Raw genomic sequence first — 18,945 nt, forward strand, 5'->3', positions numbered from 1 at the left:
GAGAAGTTGCTCTTCAGAAAGTGCACCCGCCCCCACGAGGGTGGGGAAACTTGGGTGCTCTGGGTGGCAGAGACCGACAGTTCCGTGGGGACTCGTCAGCAGTCCCTGAGGACTCGCAAAAGAACCCGGTGCGACTCTTGTCCTTGGGCTGGGTGCCATGGACGCCTTCATCCGCTTCACCAACCAGACCCAGGGCCGGGACCGACTCTTCAGGTGAGTCCGGTGCCCGCGGCCTCTAGCCCTTACCCGTCCCTCAACCCGGTACAAGGTTCCCTGTTCTCCGGCATCCGGAGAAGGAGGTAGCAGCCCAGTGGACGAAAGCAGGAAGGACGCTGCCGGCTCCCGGAGGAAGTGTGGTCCGGAGCCCCTCCTTACCCTAAATTCAGTGGGGCTGGGCCGAACGCACCGCGTCTGGTCCCGAGCCTCGTGCCCCAAAGTCACGCAGTCGCTTCGGGGGCGCTGGCAGTTAAACCAGCAGTTAAACCAGCCGACGAACCCTCCTCTCCTAACCTGAGAAAGACTGGGTTTTCTCCGCCCAACATTCTTCCGAGGAATTATTTAAGAGACACTCTGGGTTGACATTTATGACCAGTGAAGCCAACACTTGTATTTACATCTTCCGTTCTTGTCCCGTATATCTCATTGAGATAGCGCATGTGAAATAGTTTTGTGAACTGTAAAATAGTGTGGAGAGCCTCAGAAAGAACTACTGCACCTCTAAGGTACACGAAAATATTAAAGAGATTGCGGCTTTAATACTAATTCATGATGTTTCTTTTAGGAATTTGGTTGAGTCTTGCTCAATGATAAGAAATTAGTCACAGTTACAGTTTTATGTAACAGCTTTTCCTTCTTCTGGGTGTACAAGTGCTAATACACACAGATCAGTAGTAGCCCCAATAATTATGAGACTTTTGGAAGCGGACTTAATGCCAGACGTTGTTCTCAGTGTGTTACAACTATTAACCCATTTAACCCTCAACACAATCCTATTAGGTTAAATTCTCTAAATCATCCCCATTTATGTGAAACGGGAAACTGAAGTAGAAGGTTAATAGGGACTAAGTGACTGAACCGAGAGATTTAGAACTACACAGGTTAGCCTCCCTGGTGGCGCAGTGGTTGAGAGTCCGACTGGCGATGGAGGGGATACGGGTTCGTGCCCCTGTCCGGGAAGATCTGGGCCCGTGAGCCATGGCTGCTGAGCCTGCGCGTCCGGAGCCTGTGCTCCGCAGCGGGAGAGGCCACAACAGTGAAAGGCCCGCGTACCGCAAAAACAAACGAACAAAAAACAGTTGACTCGGGGTTCACTTCTTTAACTATCAAGCCATACTATCTTTCTAATTAATTTGATAGATTTTCAAAATGGTTGCATTATGTACAAACTTCATTAAAATAGAAGCCTACAAATCCAATGTACTTAGAATGTACCCTGCAAATTTTATCAGTGAGGTTGGTTAATAAATAATTGTTTAGGGGAATTCCCTGGCGTTCCAGTAGTTAGGACTCTGCACTTCCACTGCAGAGGGCATGGGTTCGATCCCTGGTCAGGGAACTAGGATCCCACGTGCTGTGTGGTGTGGCAAAAAAATAATAAAAAATAAATAATTGTTTAAGATATACTTATTTAGCAAGATGTGAGATCTCTAGTATTCATTTCCTAATCCCCTTGGTGATCTATAGCTTCTTTGAACACACTGGCATTCAGAAAATAATGCCTTGTGTTTGGACGCATTCCTATTATTAGACCAGATCTGAAAAAGGGGGATTCATTGACCTGACCAGCTTGAGCCCTCTATCCAGGAAGCATACTTAAAAGAGAAGGAGAGATTGTTTCTTTTTACTTCATTCACAATAACAAGTTCACCATTTTGGAAAACGTGCTATATTTTTATTGAGAATAATATTTATAGCATAAAGGGATTCAAATGCGGTTACAGGACAGTAGGAAACAGGCATCTACCTACTTTATTTACTAGACTGCCAAATGCATTTAGATGTTTATGTGATATAAAATTTTTTATTTGTTATGTTTCTGTTGGTAAGGCATTGCTATTTGTACTCATGACAATAATCACTTTATTGAATATTTAGTATTATTAAACAGGAGTCTGTATTTTATATAAAATACTAATTAGTTTTGAAAGACAAATCTGTACTTATTTATGTATTGGTGTGTATTTGGTCCTTTTATAAAAAGTTAAGCAATATGCAAATGGTGGACTTTTCATTTGGCTCTGGTTTGAGTGTGTGAGCTGTCACATAAGTAGTTGGTACAAAAATTTCCTTTTAGAAATCTGCAAATCTTTTAGAAATTTACGCTGGAAGAAATAAAGAATATGGATCTTTGCAGACTTAACATTTTTGTGCAGTTTACTGCTTTGACTATATCCATTTCTCTGTGCCAGCAAGAGGACTTCTGAGGAGCTGTGTACTGTATTATTGCAGAGTTTTCTTTCATTACCCTTGTGTTGCATTTCCATGACATGTTCTACCCTTTAGCCCTGTGGAGTGACTCTTGCAGAATTTTGCTCTTGTAAGAGCTGCTACATGAGAAATTGTCTTGGAAACTTTGCTTTTAGCAGGACATGTTTCTCCTTCCCCTACTTCATGAGTCAAATTTTATTTGGTTTGTAAATCGTTCTCCTCATTTTGTTTCCATTTCAGAGCCACTCAGTACACATGCATGTTGCTTAGATATTTGTTAGAGCCTAAAGCTGACAAAGAGGAGGCTGTTATGAAGCTCAAGAAACTGGAGTCCAGTGTGAGCACTGGCCGTAAATGTAAGTACCCTGTCCGTTGAGGGACAGTGGCTCCTGGTTTAGAATCCTCAGACCTTGTAATTCACAAAATATTTCCTAGGTCATGATTTTCTAGTCAATCAACTTTATTGATGACGTTCACCAGTAAGGCTGCCCTCATGGAACGACAGGCCAAAAGGATTGAATGTTTTGCTGCACACCATTCACAAACACCCTCCTATGTTCACATTTCGTGCTACATTATATCTTTCTGCTTAATCATAACCAGTGGGACATGCAATGTGTTAGTTCACCTTTAGTTCTTAGAATCACAAAACGTTCTGGCAATCTTTGACATGAGCTTCTGGCTCCTGGGAACCCTCGAAGAATAGAATAGCTATATCCTTGACCCCCTGCCTTTATCCCTTCTCTTGAGGGATTGCTAGAGGAAATGGATAGATACATTTTCTTAAGTCATTTGTGGGATTGTTTCATGTTAATGCCAAAAAGTGGTCAGTGTTTTGTACTCATTTAATTCACTTTGAGTACCTGCTTCATATAGATATAGTCCTGAGCTTTATGGGAGAACTAAGATCACATGGTATAATGATCTAAGATTTAGTACCAAATATGTTGGTTGGGATAGAGAAAAAGAAAGATGTTTGGAGGAGATGGAACTTGAGGTGTGGCAAGAGAGAGAAGGATTAGGAGAACATTCTTGAAGGTGGTTTCCTCTAGTGGAGGCTCAGGACTGTTCTGGGCAAACCATTGTATTGAGGATCAATGAGAAAACTAGTTTGATGGAAACAAGACTTAGATTGTCAAGCAGAGGGATGGGAAGGAGCTTTTCTGGATGGCTTGGAAAGCCAAGATTAGAAGTTCTCAGGCTCTTTGGAATGTTGGAGCTCAAAGGTCCTTTAAAGATCACTAGTCTCTGAAGTCTAGAAAAGACTTACCCAAGGTCACTAAGTTAGTGCAACAGTCAGGACTGGAACCCAGGATTATTCATTACATATTTTGTGTTAGTTTTGATAAAATAATACAAAACATTTTTCTGAGATCATAAGTTTCCTGAGGGTAGCTACTTCTGAGTGTTTGCTGAGTCTAAGATATAGTCACTTAGGGAAAGTAGTTCTTTTGTATCCTCCATAATGTTTAGGACTATAACTTACTCTGAGAAGTGCTCAGTAAATATTTATTGATTGATGCATCCCTGATTAATTGAGTTACATGCTCAGATAAAGGACATGCCCTTGCAATGGTTGATTTAATTGAACTAGGAGTCACATATGACAGTATTATTAGTTGTGTTATCCACTAAATCCTACCATCTCTACTTTGTCTTTTTGACAGTAGGGAGCCAAAGGGGCTTTGGACCAGAGAAATGGCAGTATGATAATGGTATTTTTTTTTAAAGCAATCTTTTAACTGGAAAGTAAGTACAGTGTAAGGTATCAGACTCTCCAAAAGAATGTTTTATCTGGAGTTCATGTAATTTGCAGTACCTTCCTTCTAAAGAAGTGTAGCTGGTGATATTCATATGTAACAATCCACACTTATGATTGACCTTTGCCTAAAGTGTGTAGTAAGTCATTGTTAATGTAGTCATTGAAATGGAGGCAATAAGTTTAAAGAGTCACTGTCTTTTTTACATTCCAGGATCATTTTAGGTGTCCTTAACATACTGTACAGTCCTCCTTTCCTGAGCAAAGACTGAGCCTCAGAGGGCGGTCAGTTGTTAAAAAAAAAACAGTGCTGCTGCTGGTGGGAATGTGAATTGGTACAGCCACTATGGAGAACAGTATGGAGGTTCCTTAAAAAACTACAAATAGAACTACCATATGACCCAGCAATCCCACTACTGGGCATATACCTGAGAAAACCATAATTCAAAAAGAGTCATGTACCAAAATGTTCATTGCAGCTCTATTTACAATAGCCCGGAGATGGAAACGACCTAAGTGCCCATCATCGGATGAATGGATAAAGAAGATGTGGCACATATATACAATGGACTATTACTCAGCCATAAAAAGAAACGAAATTGAGCTATTTGTAATGAGGTGAATAGACCTAGAGTCTGTCCTACAGAGTGAAGTAAGTCAGAAAGAGAAAGACAAATACCGTATGCTAACACATATAGATGGAATTTAAGAAAAAAAAATATCATGAAGAACCTAGGGGTAAGACAGGAATAAAGACACAGACCTACTAGAGAATGGACTTGAGGATATGGGGGGGGAAGCGTAAGCTGGGACAAAGCGAGAGAGAGGCATGGACATATATACACTACCAGTCGTAAGGTAGATAGCTAGTGGGAAGCAGCCGCATAGCACAGGGAGATCAGCTCGGTGCTTTGTGACCGCCTGGAGGGGTGGGATAAGGAGGGTGGGAGGGAGGGAGACGCAAGAGGGAAGAGATATGGGAACATATGTATAACTGATTCACTTTGTTATAAAGCAGAAACTAACACACCATTGTAAAGCAAGTATACTCCAATAAAGATGTAAAAAAAAAAGAAAGAAAGACAGTGCTGACCCCTCACCCTGATACAGGGATTCTGCCTGTAAAATCCTATTACATACTGATTAAATAACTGTTAACTCTTGTGGGTTCTTCTTGCAGGGTTCAGACTAGGCAATGTGGTACATGCTGTACAGATGATTCAGCAGAGCAGTCATGCCACTGACCTAGTGCCCCGCATCTGCCTAATATTAGCCAGCCTGAACCGTGTGATTTATTTCATCTGTGACACCATCCTTTTTGTGAGGAGTGTAGGGCTCGCCTCTGGCATTAACAAAGAGAAATGGCGAATGTGGGCTGCACGCCATTACTACTATTCTCTTCTGCTGAGCCTGGTCAGGGATCTGTATGAAATCTCCCTGCAGATGGAACAGGTTGCACACGACAGAGCAAAGAAGGAGAAATCACCATCCCAGGATCCTCTTGTGTATAGCGTGGCTGATGAGGAAACAGAATGGCTCCAGTCCTTTCTTCTTCTCTTATTCCAATCTCTGAAGAAGCATCCTCCCTTGCTCCTGGACACAGTGAAGAACTTCTGTGATATCCTGAACCCTTTGGACCAGCTGGGGATCTATAAGTCCAATCCTGGCATCATAGGCCTTGGAGGTCTTGTGTCCTCTATAGCAGGCATCATCACTGTGGCGTATCCTCAGATGAAACTGAAGACCCGCTGAGGTGGTTTCAGGCTGAAGACTAGTACCTGCTTTGAAGACAACCTGTTAGTGAAATGGACATTTGCATTAGGTACAGCCGTGTCACACTGTGCTTACAGACTTAGTCACATGAGCACTGAGTGACCTGTGATGTGAACAGAGGTGGGGCCAAGAATGGTGGAGGGAAGAACATGAAGGTTTATGTGTTTTCTAGAGCGCTGGAGTGACTTCTGAATTTCTGAGTATTTTTCCTTCATCTAATGTTTATCGAGCATCTTTTATGTGCATATTAGGAACTTAGTGGTTGCTGAATGGATAAAAATTAAGAGAAAAATTGAAAAAGATCCAAACTAACAAGTGGACACTAATATAACTAACTTTTGGGCCATGTGCCTCACTACTTTTGCCCAACTACAGTAGGTCTGATACACACCCTCTCTCAGATTTAGTGGAGGCCCCTTATTCTCTGATCAGTTATCCCACTTCCTCCATAGCTGCCAGTGCCAGGATGGAGGAGAGCTGGGTTTATAGCCTCTTAACTTGGCTTTTACATCACTGCGCTCCTGTCTTTCCTCTGTCTAGTAGTAAAATCAGAAGTGCTTCAGGCACCTTCATGGTATAAATTGTGTCTTTAGGTAGCGCAGTAAGGAAATAAAAAATCAGAAGCAGATAGAAAGGACTTGAGGTAAAAATAATGTGGAAAGTTACAGTTGGTGCCTGCAGGTTTCCCTGTGACAGATGCGGAGACTTGAGGTTAAAACTGAGGACGTAAGCTCATTTCTCTGACTCCCAATCCAGTGCTCTTTCCATATTTCACTGCCTTCCTGATTGAGTGGAAGTGCGAGACTCTCCAGAATCCTGTGCGAAAAGCCTTTTTTAGAACCTTTGTTGGTCAGTGGTTTATATTCTGTTCTACAAAAATTAAAACTATGTCTAGAAACACCAGCAGGATTGTTTTATTTAAAACCATATAACATTTTGGGCACTTACACGTTAATTTTCATCAAAATTTGTGCAGTTAAGAAATTTCACGAATACGATGAAATTCTACTATATTCGACAATAAATCAGAGTTTGTATTTGTAGGGTGGTTGGGGGAGGTGGAGAAGAGAAGAGGACAGTAGAACGATGAGTTGATGCCACTTGCTCGTGTTCCTACTTCTCATCTTGGATGTTGGGTTCTTATTTGTGATTACAGATCCTCTTAATTTGAGGCAAGTGAGGTAGAGAAATAGGGTACCATCAGGTAAGAGGTCAGTGTCAGTCCTGCCAGTAAAGCCATCTGACAGGACTGGATGGAAAGGAGAAAAGAAATGTGCACTAAGTAAATTTCCCATAAATGTGATTGAGATTCTTAAAAAGTAGACTCAGGTCCTTGGCTCTCTATTTTTAAAGTGACCAATCAAGATATGGGATTTGAGAAAGAACATTTCGGGAATTTTAAGAGAAAAGCTGCTAGATCAGGGCAAATAAAAAATTTAACTATTTTTACTTTGTCCAGATCTTCTACTGTAACAAATTATGTCTAATAAACTTATAGACAAAATTTATTCATGTATCTGTGAATGTGTTCTGGGAATGGAGAAGAGTTAAAAATAAGGTGATCCAAAGGTAATCAGAGTCTATACAGTTGGTAGAGTGAGTTCTGGTAAAATAAGCTCTTGGCTGGAAGATCCAAGCTCAGGAAAAGGATGAAGGAAGATTTAAATGTAGAACGTCCAGATTGAAAGAGACCTCTAAGACAATCTCATCCACACTGCTAGCCAGGAGAGGGTCCTCTATATCATCCCTGTCAGTGGTGCTTTTGATTCTGCCTGGAGAAGTTGGCCTTGAATCTGTGATGGCATTTTACAGTGGTGTCCATCTTGGTAGTTTTGTCCTCTGCAAGTTAGGGTGGGTGGTGGAGAGCTTGGGAAATGACACCTTTTCTAGAATTTGTGAAAACCTTAATGGTGCCCTGCTACCTCCTTCCCTGTGCATCTTTGTCCTTTATAACTAACCATCCCCACCTCCAGGGCTCCACATTCATTCATGAGGGATTCTAAAAACCAAGGACATTTCTTTATTTTTCTTCCAGTTTTACTGAGATACAATTGACACAGTACTGTGTAAGTTCAAGTTGTACAGCATAATGATTTGACTTAACATACATCATGAAATGATTACCACAGTAAGTTTAGTGAACATCGATTATCTCATATAGATACAAAATTAAAGAAAGAGAAAAAAAATTTTTTTTCCTTGTGATGAGAACGCTTAGGGTTTACTCTCTTAACAACTTAAATAAATAACATAAAGCAGTGTTAATTATATTTATCATGTTGTACATTACATCCCTAGTACTTATTTGTCTTATAACTGGAAGTTTGTACTTTTTGACTGCCTTCATCTAATTTTCCCTCTCCCCACCCCCTGCCTCGTAACCACAAATTTGATCTCTTTTTCTATGAGTTTGTTTTTGAAGTAAAGGTGACCTACAGCACAATGTTAGTTCCTGGTGCACGACATAGTAATTCAATATTTCTGTACATTTCAAAATGATCACCATGATAAATCTAGGTACCAGCTGTCAACAGACAAAGATATATTTATTATATTCCCCATGCTGTACATTTCATACCTGTGACACAATTATTTTGTAACTGTAAGAAGTTTGTACCTCTTAATCTCCCTCACCTATTTCTCTCCTCCCTGCACATCCCCACCCCAAATGGTAGGTATTCTTACTAAGTGTATTTTTTGTTTTGTTTTTTTTAAATTGAAGTATAGTTCATTTACAATACTGTGTTAGTTTCAGGTGTACAGCAAAGTGATTCAGTGATATATATGTATTTTTTTAGATTATTTTCCATTTTAGGTTATTACAAACCTAATATTTTTGTGGTTATTACAAAAGATATTGAATATAGTTCCCTGTGCTATACAGTAAATCTTTGTTTATCTATTTTATGTATAGTAATTTGTATCTGTTAATCCCATGCCCCTTCCCCTTTGGTAATCATAAGTTTGTTTTCTATGTTTGTGAGTCTGTTTCTGTTTTGTATATAGATTTGTTAGTATTATTTTTTAGACTCCACATGTAAGTGATGTCATATTTGTCCAGAGACATTTCTAATAGATGTATGGGCCAGCACATGGACAACTGAACATTGTTGCCTGAGAATTTGTTTATTCAGCGACGAATGTTTGAGTGCCATTCTTAGATTTGTTTGGGATCCATTTGTGCACAAGATGACCAAGGTCCCTGTGCTCATGTGGTAGTTGGACAGGGTTGGGAGGGCCATGTAGGGATGGGGAAGAAAACAAGGTAACCATGTCCTTCAAGCTGCTGCTGGAAAGTGGACTCTTCCTGAGGGACTCCCTTAGACCCTTTCACTACTTCTCACCTCTCACCCACATTCTGGACGCCCAGCTGAAGCGGCCAAAGAACGACCTTTGTCAACAGAGCTTTCAGGCACAGAGCCCTGTATGCCCTCTGGCCCAAAGCCACGGCTTCAAAATCTTAACATTACCCTTTGGCCCAGGGTACTCTCTCGACACAGCCTCATAGATAATTTGTCCTGAACCTTGAAGTGAGGTGAGGGCTGAGGCCACTTTTTTTAGATAATTCTCTTCCTCTCCATTATTGTCTTATATTTTAAAAGCCCAGGTTGGATCAATAAGTATTAAATGTATCACATATTTATTACTCCTTTTGGAGACTGCTTGACTCTTTCCTCCCTCTCCTGCTTTATCAGTATCCTAGATACAGGATTGATACAAAGGATCTACCACAAATAGATCCTTTGGGGACTTCCCTGGTGGTGCAGTGGTTAAGAATCTGCCTGCCTATGCAGGGGACACAGATTTGAGCCCTGGTCCAGGAAGATCCCACATGCCGTGGAGCAACTAAGCCCATGCGCCACAACTCAGCCTGCACTCTAGAGCCCCCGAGCCACAACTACTGAGCCTGCACGCCACAACTACTGAAGCCCGCCCACCTAAAGCCTGAGCTCCGCAACAAGATAAGCCACCGCAGTGAGAAGAACATGGACTGCAACAAAGAGGAGCCCCCGCTCAACACAACTAGAGAAAGCCCATGCGCAGCAGCGAAGACCCAATGCAGCCAAAAATAAAGACAAAAACAAAAAAAAACCAAATAGATCCTTTGTATCAGTCTCTCTACTCCCTGCCTCTTTCTCCTATTGCCCACAGTATACAACTTAGCAGAGAGTCAACACTAAATATGATTCTACAAAAAATAAGGAAAAAATGTTTTGTCCTATTACCCATTTTAAATAAAAAGCCTTTATTAGACAATCTGAAAACGATGGCTGAAAACCACAGCCTCCATCATCTTTGAAGCCAAGAATTAGCACCTGGGCTCCTGCCTGATTCATCGCTAAGGAAGGGATAAGAGGTGATCGGTGGTTGTCTGGGTGCTGTTGATCAGTAACAGAACCTTGGTCAACATTGTCACTTTTCCAAACTTGACAAAATCCAGTTGGCTTTCCCACTGCATATTCTGGTGGCATCTTAGACCAGGTAGAGTTCAATAAACTTTCTTGAAATCCAGGATTTTGCAGAGATTGAAATTGTTCCCTCAAAGCCTAGATTGTCAAGGAGTAAACCACAGCTCTGGTTCTCTTCTTCACTGGGAGCAATTCATCTTCATAATCAAAGACTAATACATTCAGGTTAACTGTGTTCCTGTGTGGATTTAAATCTTACTGTTCAAAATTCACTCTTGATAGTAAAAAATAAGGATGAGGCAAATGGGTTGAAAACGGTTCTGTAGGACCCTCTAATGGAAAAGGAGCCAAAGATTATAAAACTTTAGAGCTTATGAGTTTAATGACACATATACCAAAATCTTCTTTCTGGAAAAGTTTCTTGAGAACTGGGGGCCAGAAATATGTTACAGAACAGCTATCTCATGGAATAATAACTCCTTTGAGTATGGTTTCCTACAGCTGTGCAATCTAACTCCTAGTTGGCTAAACCTCCTTACAGAAGTTAAGATATGCCCAGGGGACGCTGGGTCAAATAACCATGAACCAGCTTTCTCTTCTCTTTGCCCTCCTCTATCTGGGAGGTGTTAGTAGCTTTGCTCAAGACTCCCCAGAGCAACTGGAATTGTTTCTGCTGGAGGAGACGCTCTGCAGCCCGGGCTCCGTGGGACTGAGGTGGCATCAGCCGGAGTGAGTGTGGGGATCCTGGGACAACCTTACCTGGTTTGTTTCTGAGAATTAAAGAAGTTGAGGGTAAGGGTCTTCTGGGAATTTTACTGAGGATGAAGAGGCCTGCAGGGAAACCACTAAGGGAGAGATTATTCAGGGTGAATGACCAAGAGTGTAGAGTAGATATTCTGGGGCCACTAGTTTTCCAGAACAGAGCTGAAATTGCTGGTTTTAAGAATGACTACTTTCTCCTCTGGTTGAGCACAGAGGGAATAACTGGCAGATTTGCTTATTTAAAAAGAGAGGAATTAATGCAGAACTTTTTCATTTAAAAAAAAAGACTAAATCTGAAACTTTGTTTGTCTCTTTTGGACCCTCATCTAAGAGCTCCTAAACATCTACAACCTCTTATCTCTTAAAGTTACTTTCATTTTTTATTTCTTACCCTGAATCCTTATAAGAAACTACGGTCTTGACAAGTAGGCTGCGGGACAACTCATCCCTATGGGACTCTAAGGACTGGCCACTTGTCTGTGACATTCATCCTCCAAATACCTTCTCTTCAGGGAACTTGAGTTCCCAGACAGCCTGGGCCCCCCTGATGGCCATGAGAGGTAGGGGACTGATCCTGTGGATCTCAGGCTGAGGACTTTCTCATGGACCTGGAACCCTCTGCTTTGCAGCTTGAAGAGCTCCAATGGCAGTTAACAAGGGTCCAACTTTGCTGGATGAAGACCGCCCTGTAAGTAACTTGGGCTTATATGAGACAGTTTATAACTCTGTGGGGAGGAAGGAGATGGGAGGAGAAGTTCAGGGGGCTTAGAGCAAGATATGTCTAGATTATATTCATAACTCATTGACCATTATGTCTTAGTTATTCTTGCCCTCACTACCTTTTGCAGAAGGCTGTTAGAGAATGTGAGGGGGAAAAAAAGATGTCTATTAAAAACTAAGTACCTTGGAGAAAAAGCACAGAAAAGTTGGCTGGGAGGGAAAGGAGAGGAAGGGAACTACTATATTCTAAAGCCTGAAACAGAAGCCCATGCTTTGTCCACCCAGGCGAAATGTATATTTGGGATGGAACCTCTGCATTTTGTAACTCCAGAGGCTTCTTGTATGGTGCAGTCTATGTAAATGGCACCTCTTAGAGTTACACGATGCACATTATGTATGTGGGAAGGGGTTAGAGGGGCAGTGTGTCCAGTTTGTGTGTCTGACCTGGTTTTCAGTGTGACTCAGAGTAGTTTGACACGTTTAGGTATATTGATGCCTCCTGGCAAGGCCTCTCTAATTTAGGTACAGTTCAAATAGTGAAACTTAAAAATTGTGAACCCATATAATACCCATCTTGTCCCAAGTTAGGCTTTAACTAACCTCTGTACTAGTAATCACCATGTTAAGTTTTTTATTGGATCATAGAACACAGGCATAAAATGGTCAAGTGCATAGTTAAGAGGTATCGATAGTTTATTGCCGTCCCAGGACCTCTCTCCTTTGGCTTTGCCTAAAACAACTCCTGAAGGTTCTGTCCAAAATGTTAAAGAAATTTTTTCTTGTTTACAGTCATAATCTTTTTCTAGTTCAAATTTCAAACTCACCTGCAAGACCAAAAGCTGAAATATTGCAGCTTGCTGTCTAGTATACATCAGGTCTCCTTGATGGGTCTTCTAACTCAGCCGCCTACAAACAGAAGAAGCTAGGTCCTCATCTTTAGAGCAGAACTATGCAACAGTGCATATTCAAAGCTACAGAAAGAGCTCGAACATCTGAGTCAGACCTGGGATGTTTATGTGGAGAATTCTTAATATTCCTAAGAACAGACAGAAAAATATAATACCCTTCACTAGCCCCAGCAACCATAATCCATGGACAGTTGTGCCTCATCCTCACCCCATTCATTCCCCAGCCTTGTGTTTTTTGTTTCGTTTTGTTTTTGTTTTTTTGCGGTACGCGGGCCTCTCACTGCTGTGGCCTCTCCCATGGCGGAGCACAGGCTCCGGATGCGCAGGCTCAGCGGCCATGGCTCACGGGCCCAGCCGCTCCGCGGCATGTGGGATCTTCCTGGACTGGGGCACAAACCCGTGTCCCCTGCATCGGCAGGCGGACTCTCAACCACTGCGCCACCAGGGAAGCCCCCTTGTGTTATTTTGAAGCAAATCTCAGACATGCTGTTTCAGGCCTGAGTTGGCCTGGCAGTGCCACTCACTAGCTGTGTGATCTTGGGTAAGTCACTTCACATCTCTGAGTCTTTGTCTCATTGGCAAAGTGCTGATGATAATGCTGACCTCAGAGTGTCGCTCTTAGAATTAAATGAGGTCATATCATGAAAGCACCCCAATCAGTGCCTGGAGCATAATGGCACTGAGTAAATGATGTTTCCCTCTGCAGGATTAGAATCCACTTTTTTTTTTTTTTTTAACCTCAAAGATCAGTGTTTCTCCACTAAGATTCTTAGGTGATCTAAAGTTTAATTAAGTGCCTGCTGTTGAGGTTAGAATGCATTAATAAGAGCATAGTACCCCAATAACGAGAGGTGATGGTTTCACTATACCTCACACACTCAGACCACACCTGGAATGCTGTCTTCAAGTCTGTGTGCTATATTTTTTAGAAAGGCGATGTCAAACTGTAGTGTGTGTGCAGAGGAGGGAATCAGCAGATCAGGGCGCTGAGCCGTTTGTAAGCTAAGTAAGGAACTAGAGCTATTTAGAATGGAGAAGGGACTGCTAAAGGGAGAAATATTTGTCTTCAAGTGTGTGAAAGGCCAGCCCATGAATGACAAAACAGATTTCCTCAGTATTGTTACACAGGGCAGAGAGTGGAGCGGATTTCAGCTCAGCCACGCTGTCCAACAAGGGGCATAGGCCACTCTATGAGGGGTGAGCTCCATGCAAGGAGACGTCCAAATACAAGCCTCCCAGAGGGACCATGGGAAGCAGTCTTGCTACAGAGGCCCCTGGAGGCCTAAGATTCTGTGATTCTGTATGGTTGGGCAGATCTAAACTTAACACCTTAGGTGCAGCCCTGACTGTGATTCACCTATTCAACTAACATTACTGTGCAGGCTTTAGGTTAGGCCCTGGAGATACAGAGATGACAGTCTCCTAGGAGAGAGCCAAGTACACACATGATCAAGACCAGCACCATGTATGATACGGAAACAACCCAGCGAGGGAAGTGGTGGCTTCTGATGTGAAGGGGGAGAGTCAGGAAGCTTCACACAAGAAGCAATGCTCAAGCCGTGTCTTGAAGGAGTGACATTTTGCCAGACGGAAGGGACTGGGAGGGAAGGGGAGCATCCTAGGCAGTGGGACAAGCACTGGAGGCAGGGAGGCAGTCTCCCGAAAAGACCAGAAAGATGTGCAGATGAAGCTACCAATCCAAGGTGGACTAAAACTCTAGGCAGTTGCGCCGACACACTTGCTCCTACCATTAAGTTTAAGTGGGGTGGCTGCGGGTTGGGGGGTGGCCCCTGGAGGCCAGAGTTTGCCCAGTAGCTCTCCAGAGCCAGGACTGTGACCAGGAGAGCATGGCAGCCTGGCTCTTGTTTTCCCTGTGGGGCCTCCAGAGACCTCTCTAGTCTGGGCTTCTCCTAGGTCACTTGGACCCAGGCCAGCCCTAATGGGCTCCATGGCCCTGGGGCTGCCTCCCCAGGAGGTGGGAGGAGGAGGTGGGATGACTTCAGTACCTGCTTTCCTTCCACTCCAGGAGCAGGAGAACGTGCTGCAGCGGGTCCTGCAGCTGCCGGTGGTGAGCAGCACCTGTGAGTGCTTCCAGAAGACCTACACCAGCACCAAGGAAGCCCACCCTCTGGTGACCTCTGTATGCAGTGCGTACGAGAAGGGCGTGCAGAGCGCCACCAGCTTGGCAGCCTGGAGCATGGAGCCGGTGGTCCGAAGGCTGTCCACCCAGTGTGAGTCCTTGTGGCACTCGGAGGCTGTCTGCCTGTTCACTGATGCTCACTGCCTGCCTGCCAATCTTTTGTCCGTCTATCAGTCTGTTTGATAGCTCGCTTGTCTGTCTGCCTTTTTTTTTGTCTGACTGCCTTCCTGAGTATCTACATCCCATTACATAGTCTTTTCATCTACAGATATAGATGATATAAATATAGATGTAGATATAGATATAGGTCTCTTCTCACCTATAGATGCCTCATCTGTAGCCCAGCTGGCATTTTCCTAGGACGACAATGATGGGCCACATAATTGGCAGGAGAAGGGGTGGGCAGAGCTATGAGGGCAGTGGTGGGAGTGGGGGCCCATGGCAGACCAGACACCCACTTTGGCTCCAAATCCAGCAGCAGCTGCAGGAACTAGCAGAGTCTGGCACAGAGGCAGAGGCAGTGGGCACTAGGGCTAGCCTGGCAGGGATGGGGGGAGAGGAGGGAGAGGGGAAGCCCTCTGGGTCCAGCAGCTGATGGTACTGGCCCCATGACAGGCCGGGGCAGCAGAGAACTACCAGTCAGGGCCCTGAAGGTGAGGACAACTTACCAAACCTGCCCCTGTTCAAATTGTTCTGCCCCGTTGGAAAATATGGTCTCCACGGCACGGCTCTTGACAGGGCTGAGGGAAATTCCAGAAGTCTAGGACCTGCCACAGTCCTGATTACAGAGTTATGGGTATCTGAGGATTTGGCATAGCCAACGGGAGAGGACAGATATAAAGAAGACCTGGGCCTGGGTCCACCTCCCTGCCTGCAAACTCCTTAAATAATTTCCCTGGGTCTCATTTTGCCCAATCGGAAGTCAGCCAAGTCATCTGGGCTCTCTGCTGCTTGAGAATTTTGTGAAGAAACCTGGGCTATCTGGAGAAAGAACATATGAAAGAGAATATATAGATATCCTTTAAAACTGTGATCTCCATGGTCATGTCTGCAGAGCTGATGTCCTCGGCAGCCCCTGGGCAGTATCTCCCGGGAACATTTGCATCCTCTGGCACTTGCCCCTTTCTCTTCCCTGTGACCTTCTTCCCAGTGTTGACCATCTCATTCCTAGAGGCTAAAAGGAAGGGCCATGGACTATCTGGAACTCTAGAACAGCCTTTCACCTCTAGAATTAAGCAGTGCCAGGCCTGCTCCCACCCTAGGGCCCGGCTGCCCCTCCACCATGACACCTCTGCTCTCCCCCCTCGTGTTCAACCAGCGCTCACCCAAAGAGGGGTTGGAGGAGGAGGAGAGACCAGGATCTGTTGGTGATTCACAGAGGTTCTGTCACTTCCTCCTCACGACAACCCTGCAAGGTTTGTCCACATGAATCCACATTTTACAGGTGAGGAACTTGAGGCTCAGCCAGGTTGCGACCTGCCTGAAGCTACACTGCAGAGGCAGGTGCTGGGCTTTGAGTGCAGATCTGCATGACTCCAGAGCTCCTGCTCAGAGGGAAAACATCCTGCCCTCAAGGAGTCACAGTGAATGGTGGCTAAAGGTAGCAGAGGGCCTCAGATTCCCAGATGCTTTGGGGGTAGCAGGGCTGGGGGTTTTGAAGGCTCCAAGGTGCCTTCCTTGGCACAGAGGCCCCTGCTGGGCTCTCACAGTGGGGGCAGGGCTCACCTGACCATGGCCTTTTGCTTCCAGTCATAGCTGCCAACGAGCTGGCCTGCCGAGGCCTGGACCACCTGGAGGAAAAGATCCCGGCCCTCCAGTATCCTCCTGAAAAGGTGAGCCCCTCCCCTCTTCTCTAAGGCTCCCCACATTCTGTTGTCACTGCCTCCCAGTTGAGGAGAGGGCACAAGCCCATGATGCATAAATGTGAGTCTTTTGTTTCTGTGGCAAATGCCTTCCAAGGCTGGTGGCAGCTGCCTGTCCCTAAGACCATACGATGGGCTTCTTCCTCTCCCTGTGGGGCCAGATGAAGGCAGGCTTTCTGAAACCAGCAGGCACAGCCCAGAGGCAAACTCAAACAGGAGCTTGGGGTAGGGCCCACTGCTTCTGATTCCCTGCTCTTTGGACCGTTTGGTGACTACAGCCACCTAAGATCATGGGTCACACTCGTCAGATCCCAGGATTGCAGTCCCATGTCCTCAAGATCCAACACTTTATGGACCATGAGACTGAAAACGTCACTTCACCTGGATAGCTGTTCATTGGGCATTTGCCATGGTAAGGGCCATGTCTGGTGCTTTGGGGGAATAAGTTGCACTCTCAGACGCCATCCGTCTCACTGACAAACTACCACCCATCTCACAAACATTTACTGAGCCCTACCCTATGACAGGGGTCATGACGTATGATGTATAGAGCCCTCTCATTTAATCCTCTTGTCAATCCTCTGGTATAGGGGTGGGTATCCCCATTTTACAGATGAGAAAACTAGTGACTTCCCCCTGACCACACAGCCTTAAGTGGAGGCCACATGAGAGCAGGTCTATTTGGCTCTGAGGCCAGTGCTCTTCACTTATTTTTCCAGATAAACGGCAATGTCTTCGTTACAGAGGAGCTCCTAAGGCAAAGGAGAGAAAGACATTATTTCAATGCAGAACCTGTAGGAAGATCAACCACATCTATAAGTCCACATAAGTGCAGATAGGAATGTGAGCAATGTTCTGAGGGCAAGACAGAGCAGACAGCAGAGGAATTTGGAAGAGGAGATGTCTTGTGTGCATGAGGTGTTATCAAGGAGGTGGACTTTGGGGGGCATTCTTGAAGGATGGTTAGGATCTTGACAGGTAGAAATGGGGTGCAAAGAAGTCAGGAGATCTAAGTGGTTGGTACAGGAAGGACTGGAGCCCTTTTCCTTTTAAGTTCAGCTTAATCAAGCTGCCCAAATATTGGTGCCAGTCCCCTTTAAATGAGGCTTTCCTGAAGCTGGGCTCAGGGTCTGTCAGATCCAATGCCTGACTCCCCTCCCCACTTCTTCCAGATTGCTTCTGAGCTGAAGGACACCATCTCTACCCGCCTTCGCAGTGCCAGGAACAGCATCAGTGTGCCCATCGCCAGCACTTCAGACAAAGTCCTAGGGGCCGCTCTGGCTGGCTGTGAGCTCGCCTGGGGGATGGTCAAAGACACTGCCGAATTTGCTGCCAACACCCGAGCTGGCCAGCTAGCCTCTGGAGGGGCCGACTTGGCCTTGGGTGGTGTTGAGAAGGTGGTAGAGTTCCTCCTCCCTCCAGCCAAGGAAGAGTCAGGTATCTGCCATTAGGGGGCCTGGGGAGTGAGTTGGCCACCCATGCTGCTTGGGAATTAGGAAGAGGCAGCCAGGGCCCATCTAGCCCCTGCTCTGGAACAGGGATGGCCCAGCAAGATTTTCAGATGGATCCATCCTCACCTAGCCCTCTCTCCCCACTTTTAAGTGGAGAAAGTGAGTTGCCCAAATCACCAGCGAGCTTGTGGTAGAGCTAGGATGACCACTTTCCAACCCTAGACACAACCCAGCTTTGCCCAGTGCCTTTCTGATCAGCTTTCCTTTCCTTCCCCTCACAAACTCCTACCTAGCCCCTGCTCCAGGACACCAGCATGCCCAGAAACCTCCCCAGGCCAAGCCGGGCCTCGTGAGCAGGGTTGGGGCCCTGGCCAACACTCTCTCTCAACACACCTTCCAGACCACAGCCCGGGCGCTGAAACAGGGGCAGGCCCTGGCCATGTGGATCCCAGGTGTGGCGACCCTGGTGAGTGTCTGCCCTGAGCTCTGACTGACCCACGGCCTGGAAACCCTGTCTGTGGGCCTCCTGGTCCCTCCCATCCCCTACCCAATTCTGCCTCCTGTCCTAGGAACTTCCTCTCTTCCGGCCTAGGTGGGGACTTTAGGTCTAAGGACAAGAGGACTTAGGTGGGGTGGTGGGCTAGTCCTCTAGGATGCAAAGGGAAAGGGCAGGCCTGCTTGTTAGGGTGGGCCTGCCCCCCACCCTCTTCTGTCTCTCCCATTCTCCCTCTGAG

At 45.2% G+C, this 18,945-nt stretch overlaps 2 protein-coding genes across 2 annotated transcripts in view; both read left to right on the plus strand.

Annotated features, from left to right (window-relative positions):
• The first annotated feature begins 19 nt into the window (after window positions 1–19).
• Window positions 20–7,467, plus strand: PEX11A (peroxisomal biogenesis factor 11 alpha). The gene is made up of 3 exons (XM_024766538.1): window positions 20–213; window positions 2,668–2,783; window positions 5,367–7,467. The coding sequence occupies exons 1-3, from the start codon at window positions 158–160 to the stop codon at window positions 5,936–5,938; spliced, it is 744 nt and encodes a 247-aa protein (XP_024622306.1). The 5' UTR covers window positions 20–157; the 3' UTR covers window positions 5,939–7,467.
• A 4,306-nt stretch (window positions 7,468–11,773) lies between these two features.
• PLIN1 (perilipin 1) overlaps window positions 11,774–18,945 on the plus strand; it is an 11,111-nt gene continuing 3,939 nt past the window's right edge. The window contains 5 exon segments of the mRNA XM_024766540.1: window positions 11,774–11,818; window positions 14,785–14,989; window positions 16,648–16,730; window positions 17,933–18,197; window positions 18,505–18,677. Coding sequence (XP_024622308.1) covers window positions 11,774–11,818; window positions 14,785–14,989; window positions 16,648–16,730; window positions 17,933–18,197; window positions 18,505–18,677 — 771 coding nt within the window.

Source organism: Neophocaena asiaeorientalis, unplaced genomic scaffold (assembly GCF_003031525.2).
Source record: "Neophocaena asiaeorientalis asiaeorientalis breed wild unplaced genomic scaffold, Neophocaena_asiaeorientalis_V1.1 scaffold346, whole genome shotgun sequence".
Lineage (NCBI taxonomy): Eukaryota > Metazoa > Chordata > Mammalia > Artiodactyla > Phocoenidae > Neophocaena > Neophocaena asiaeorientalis.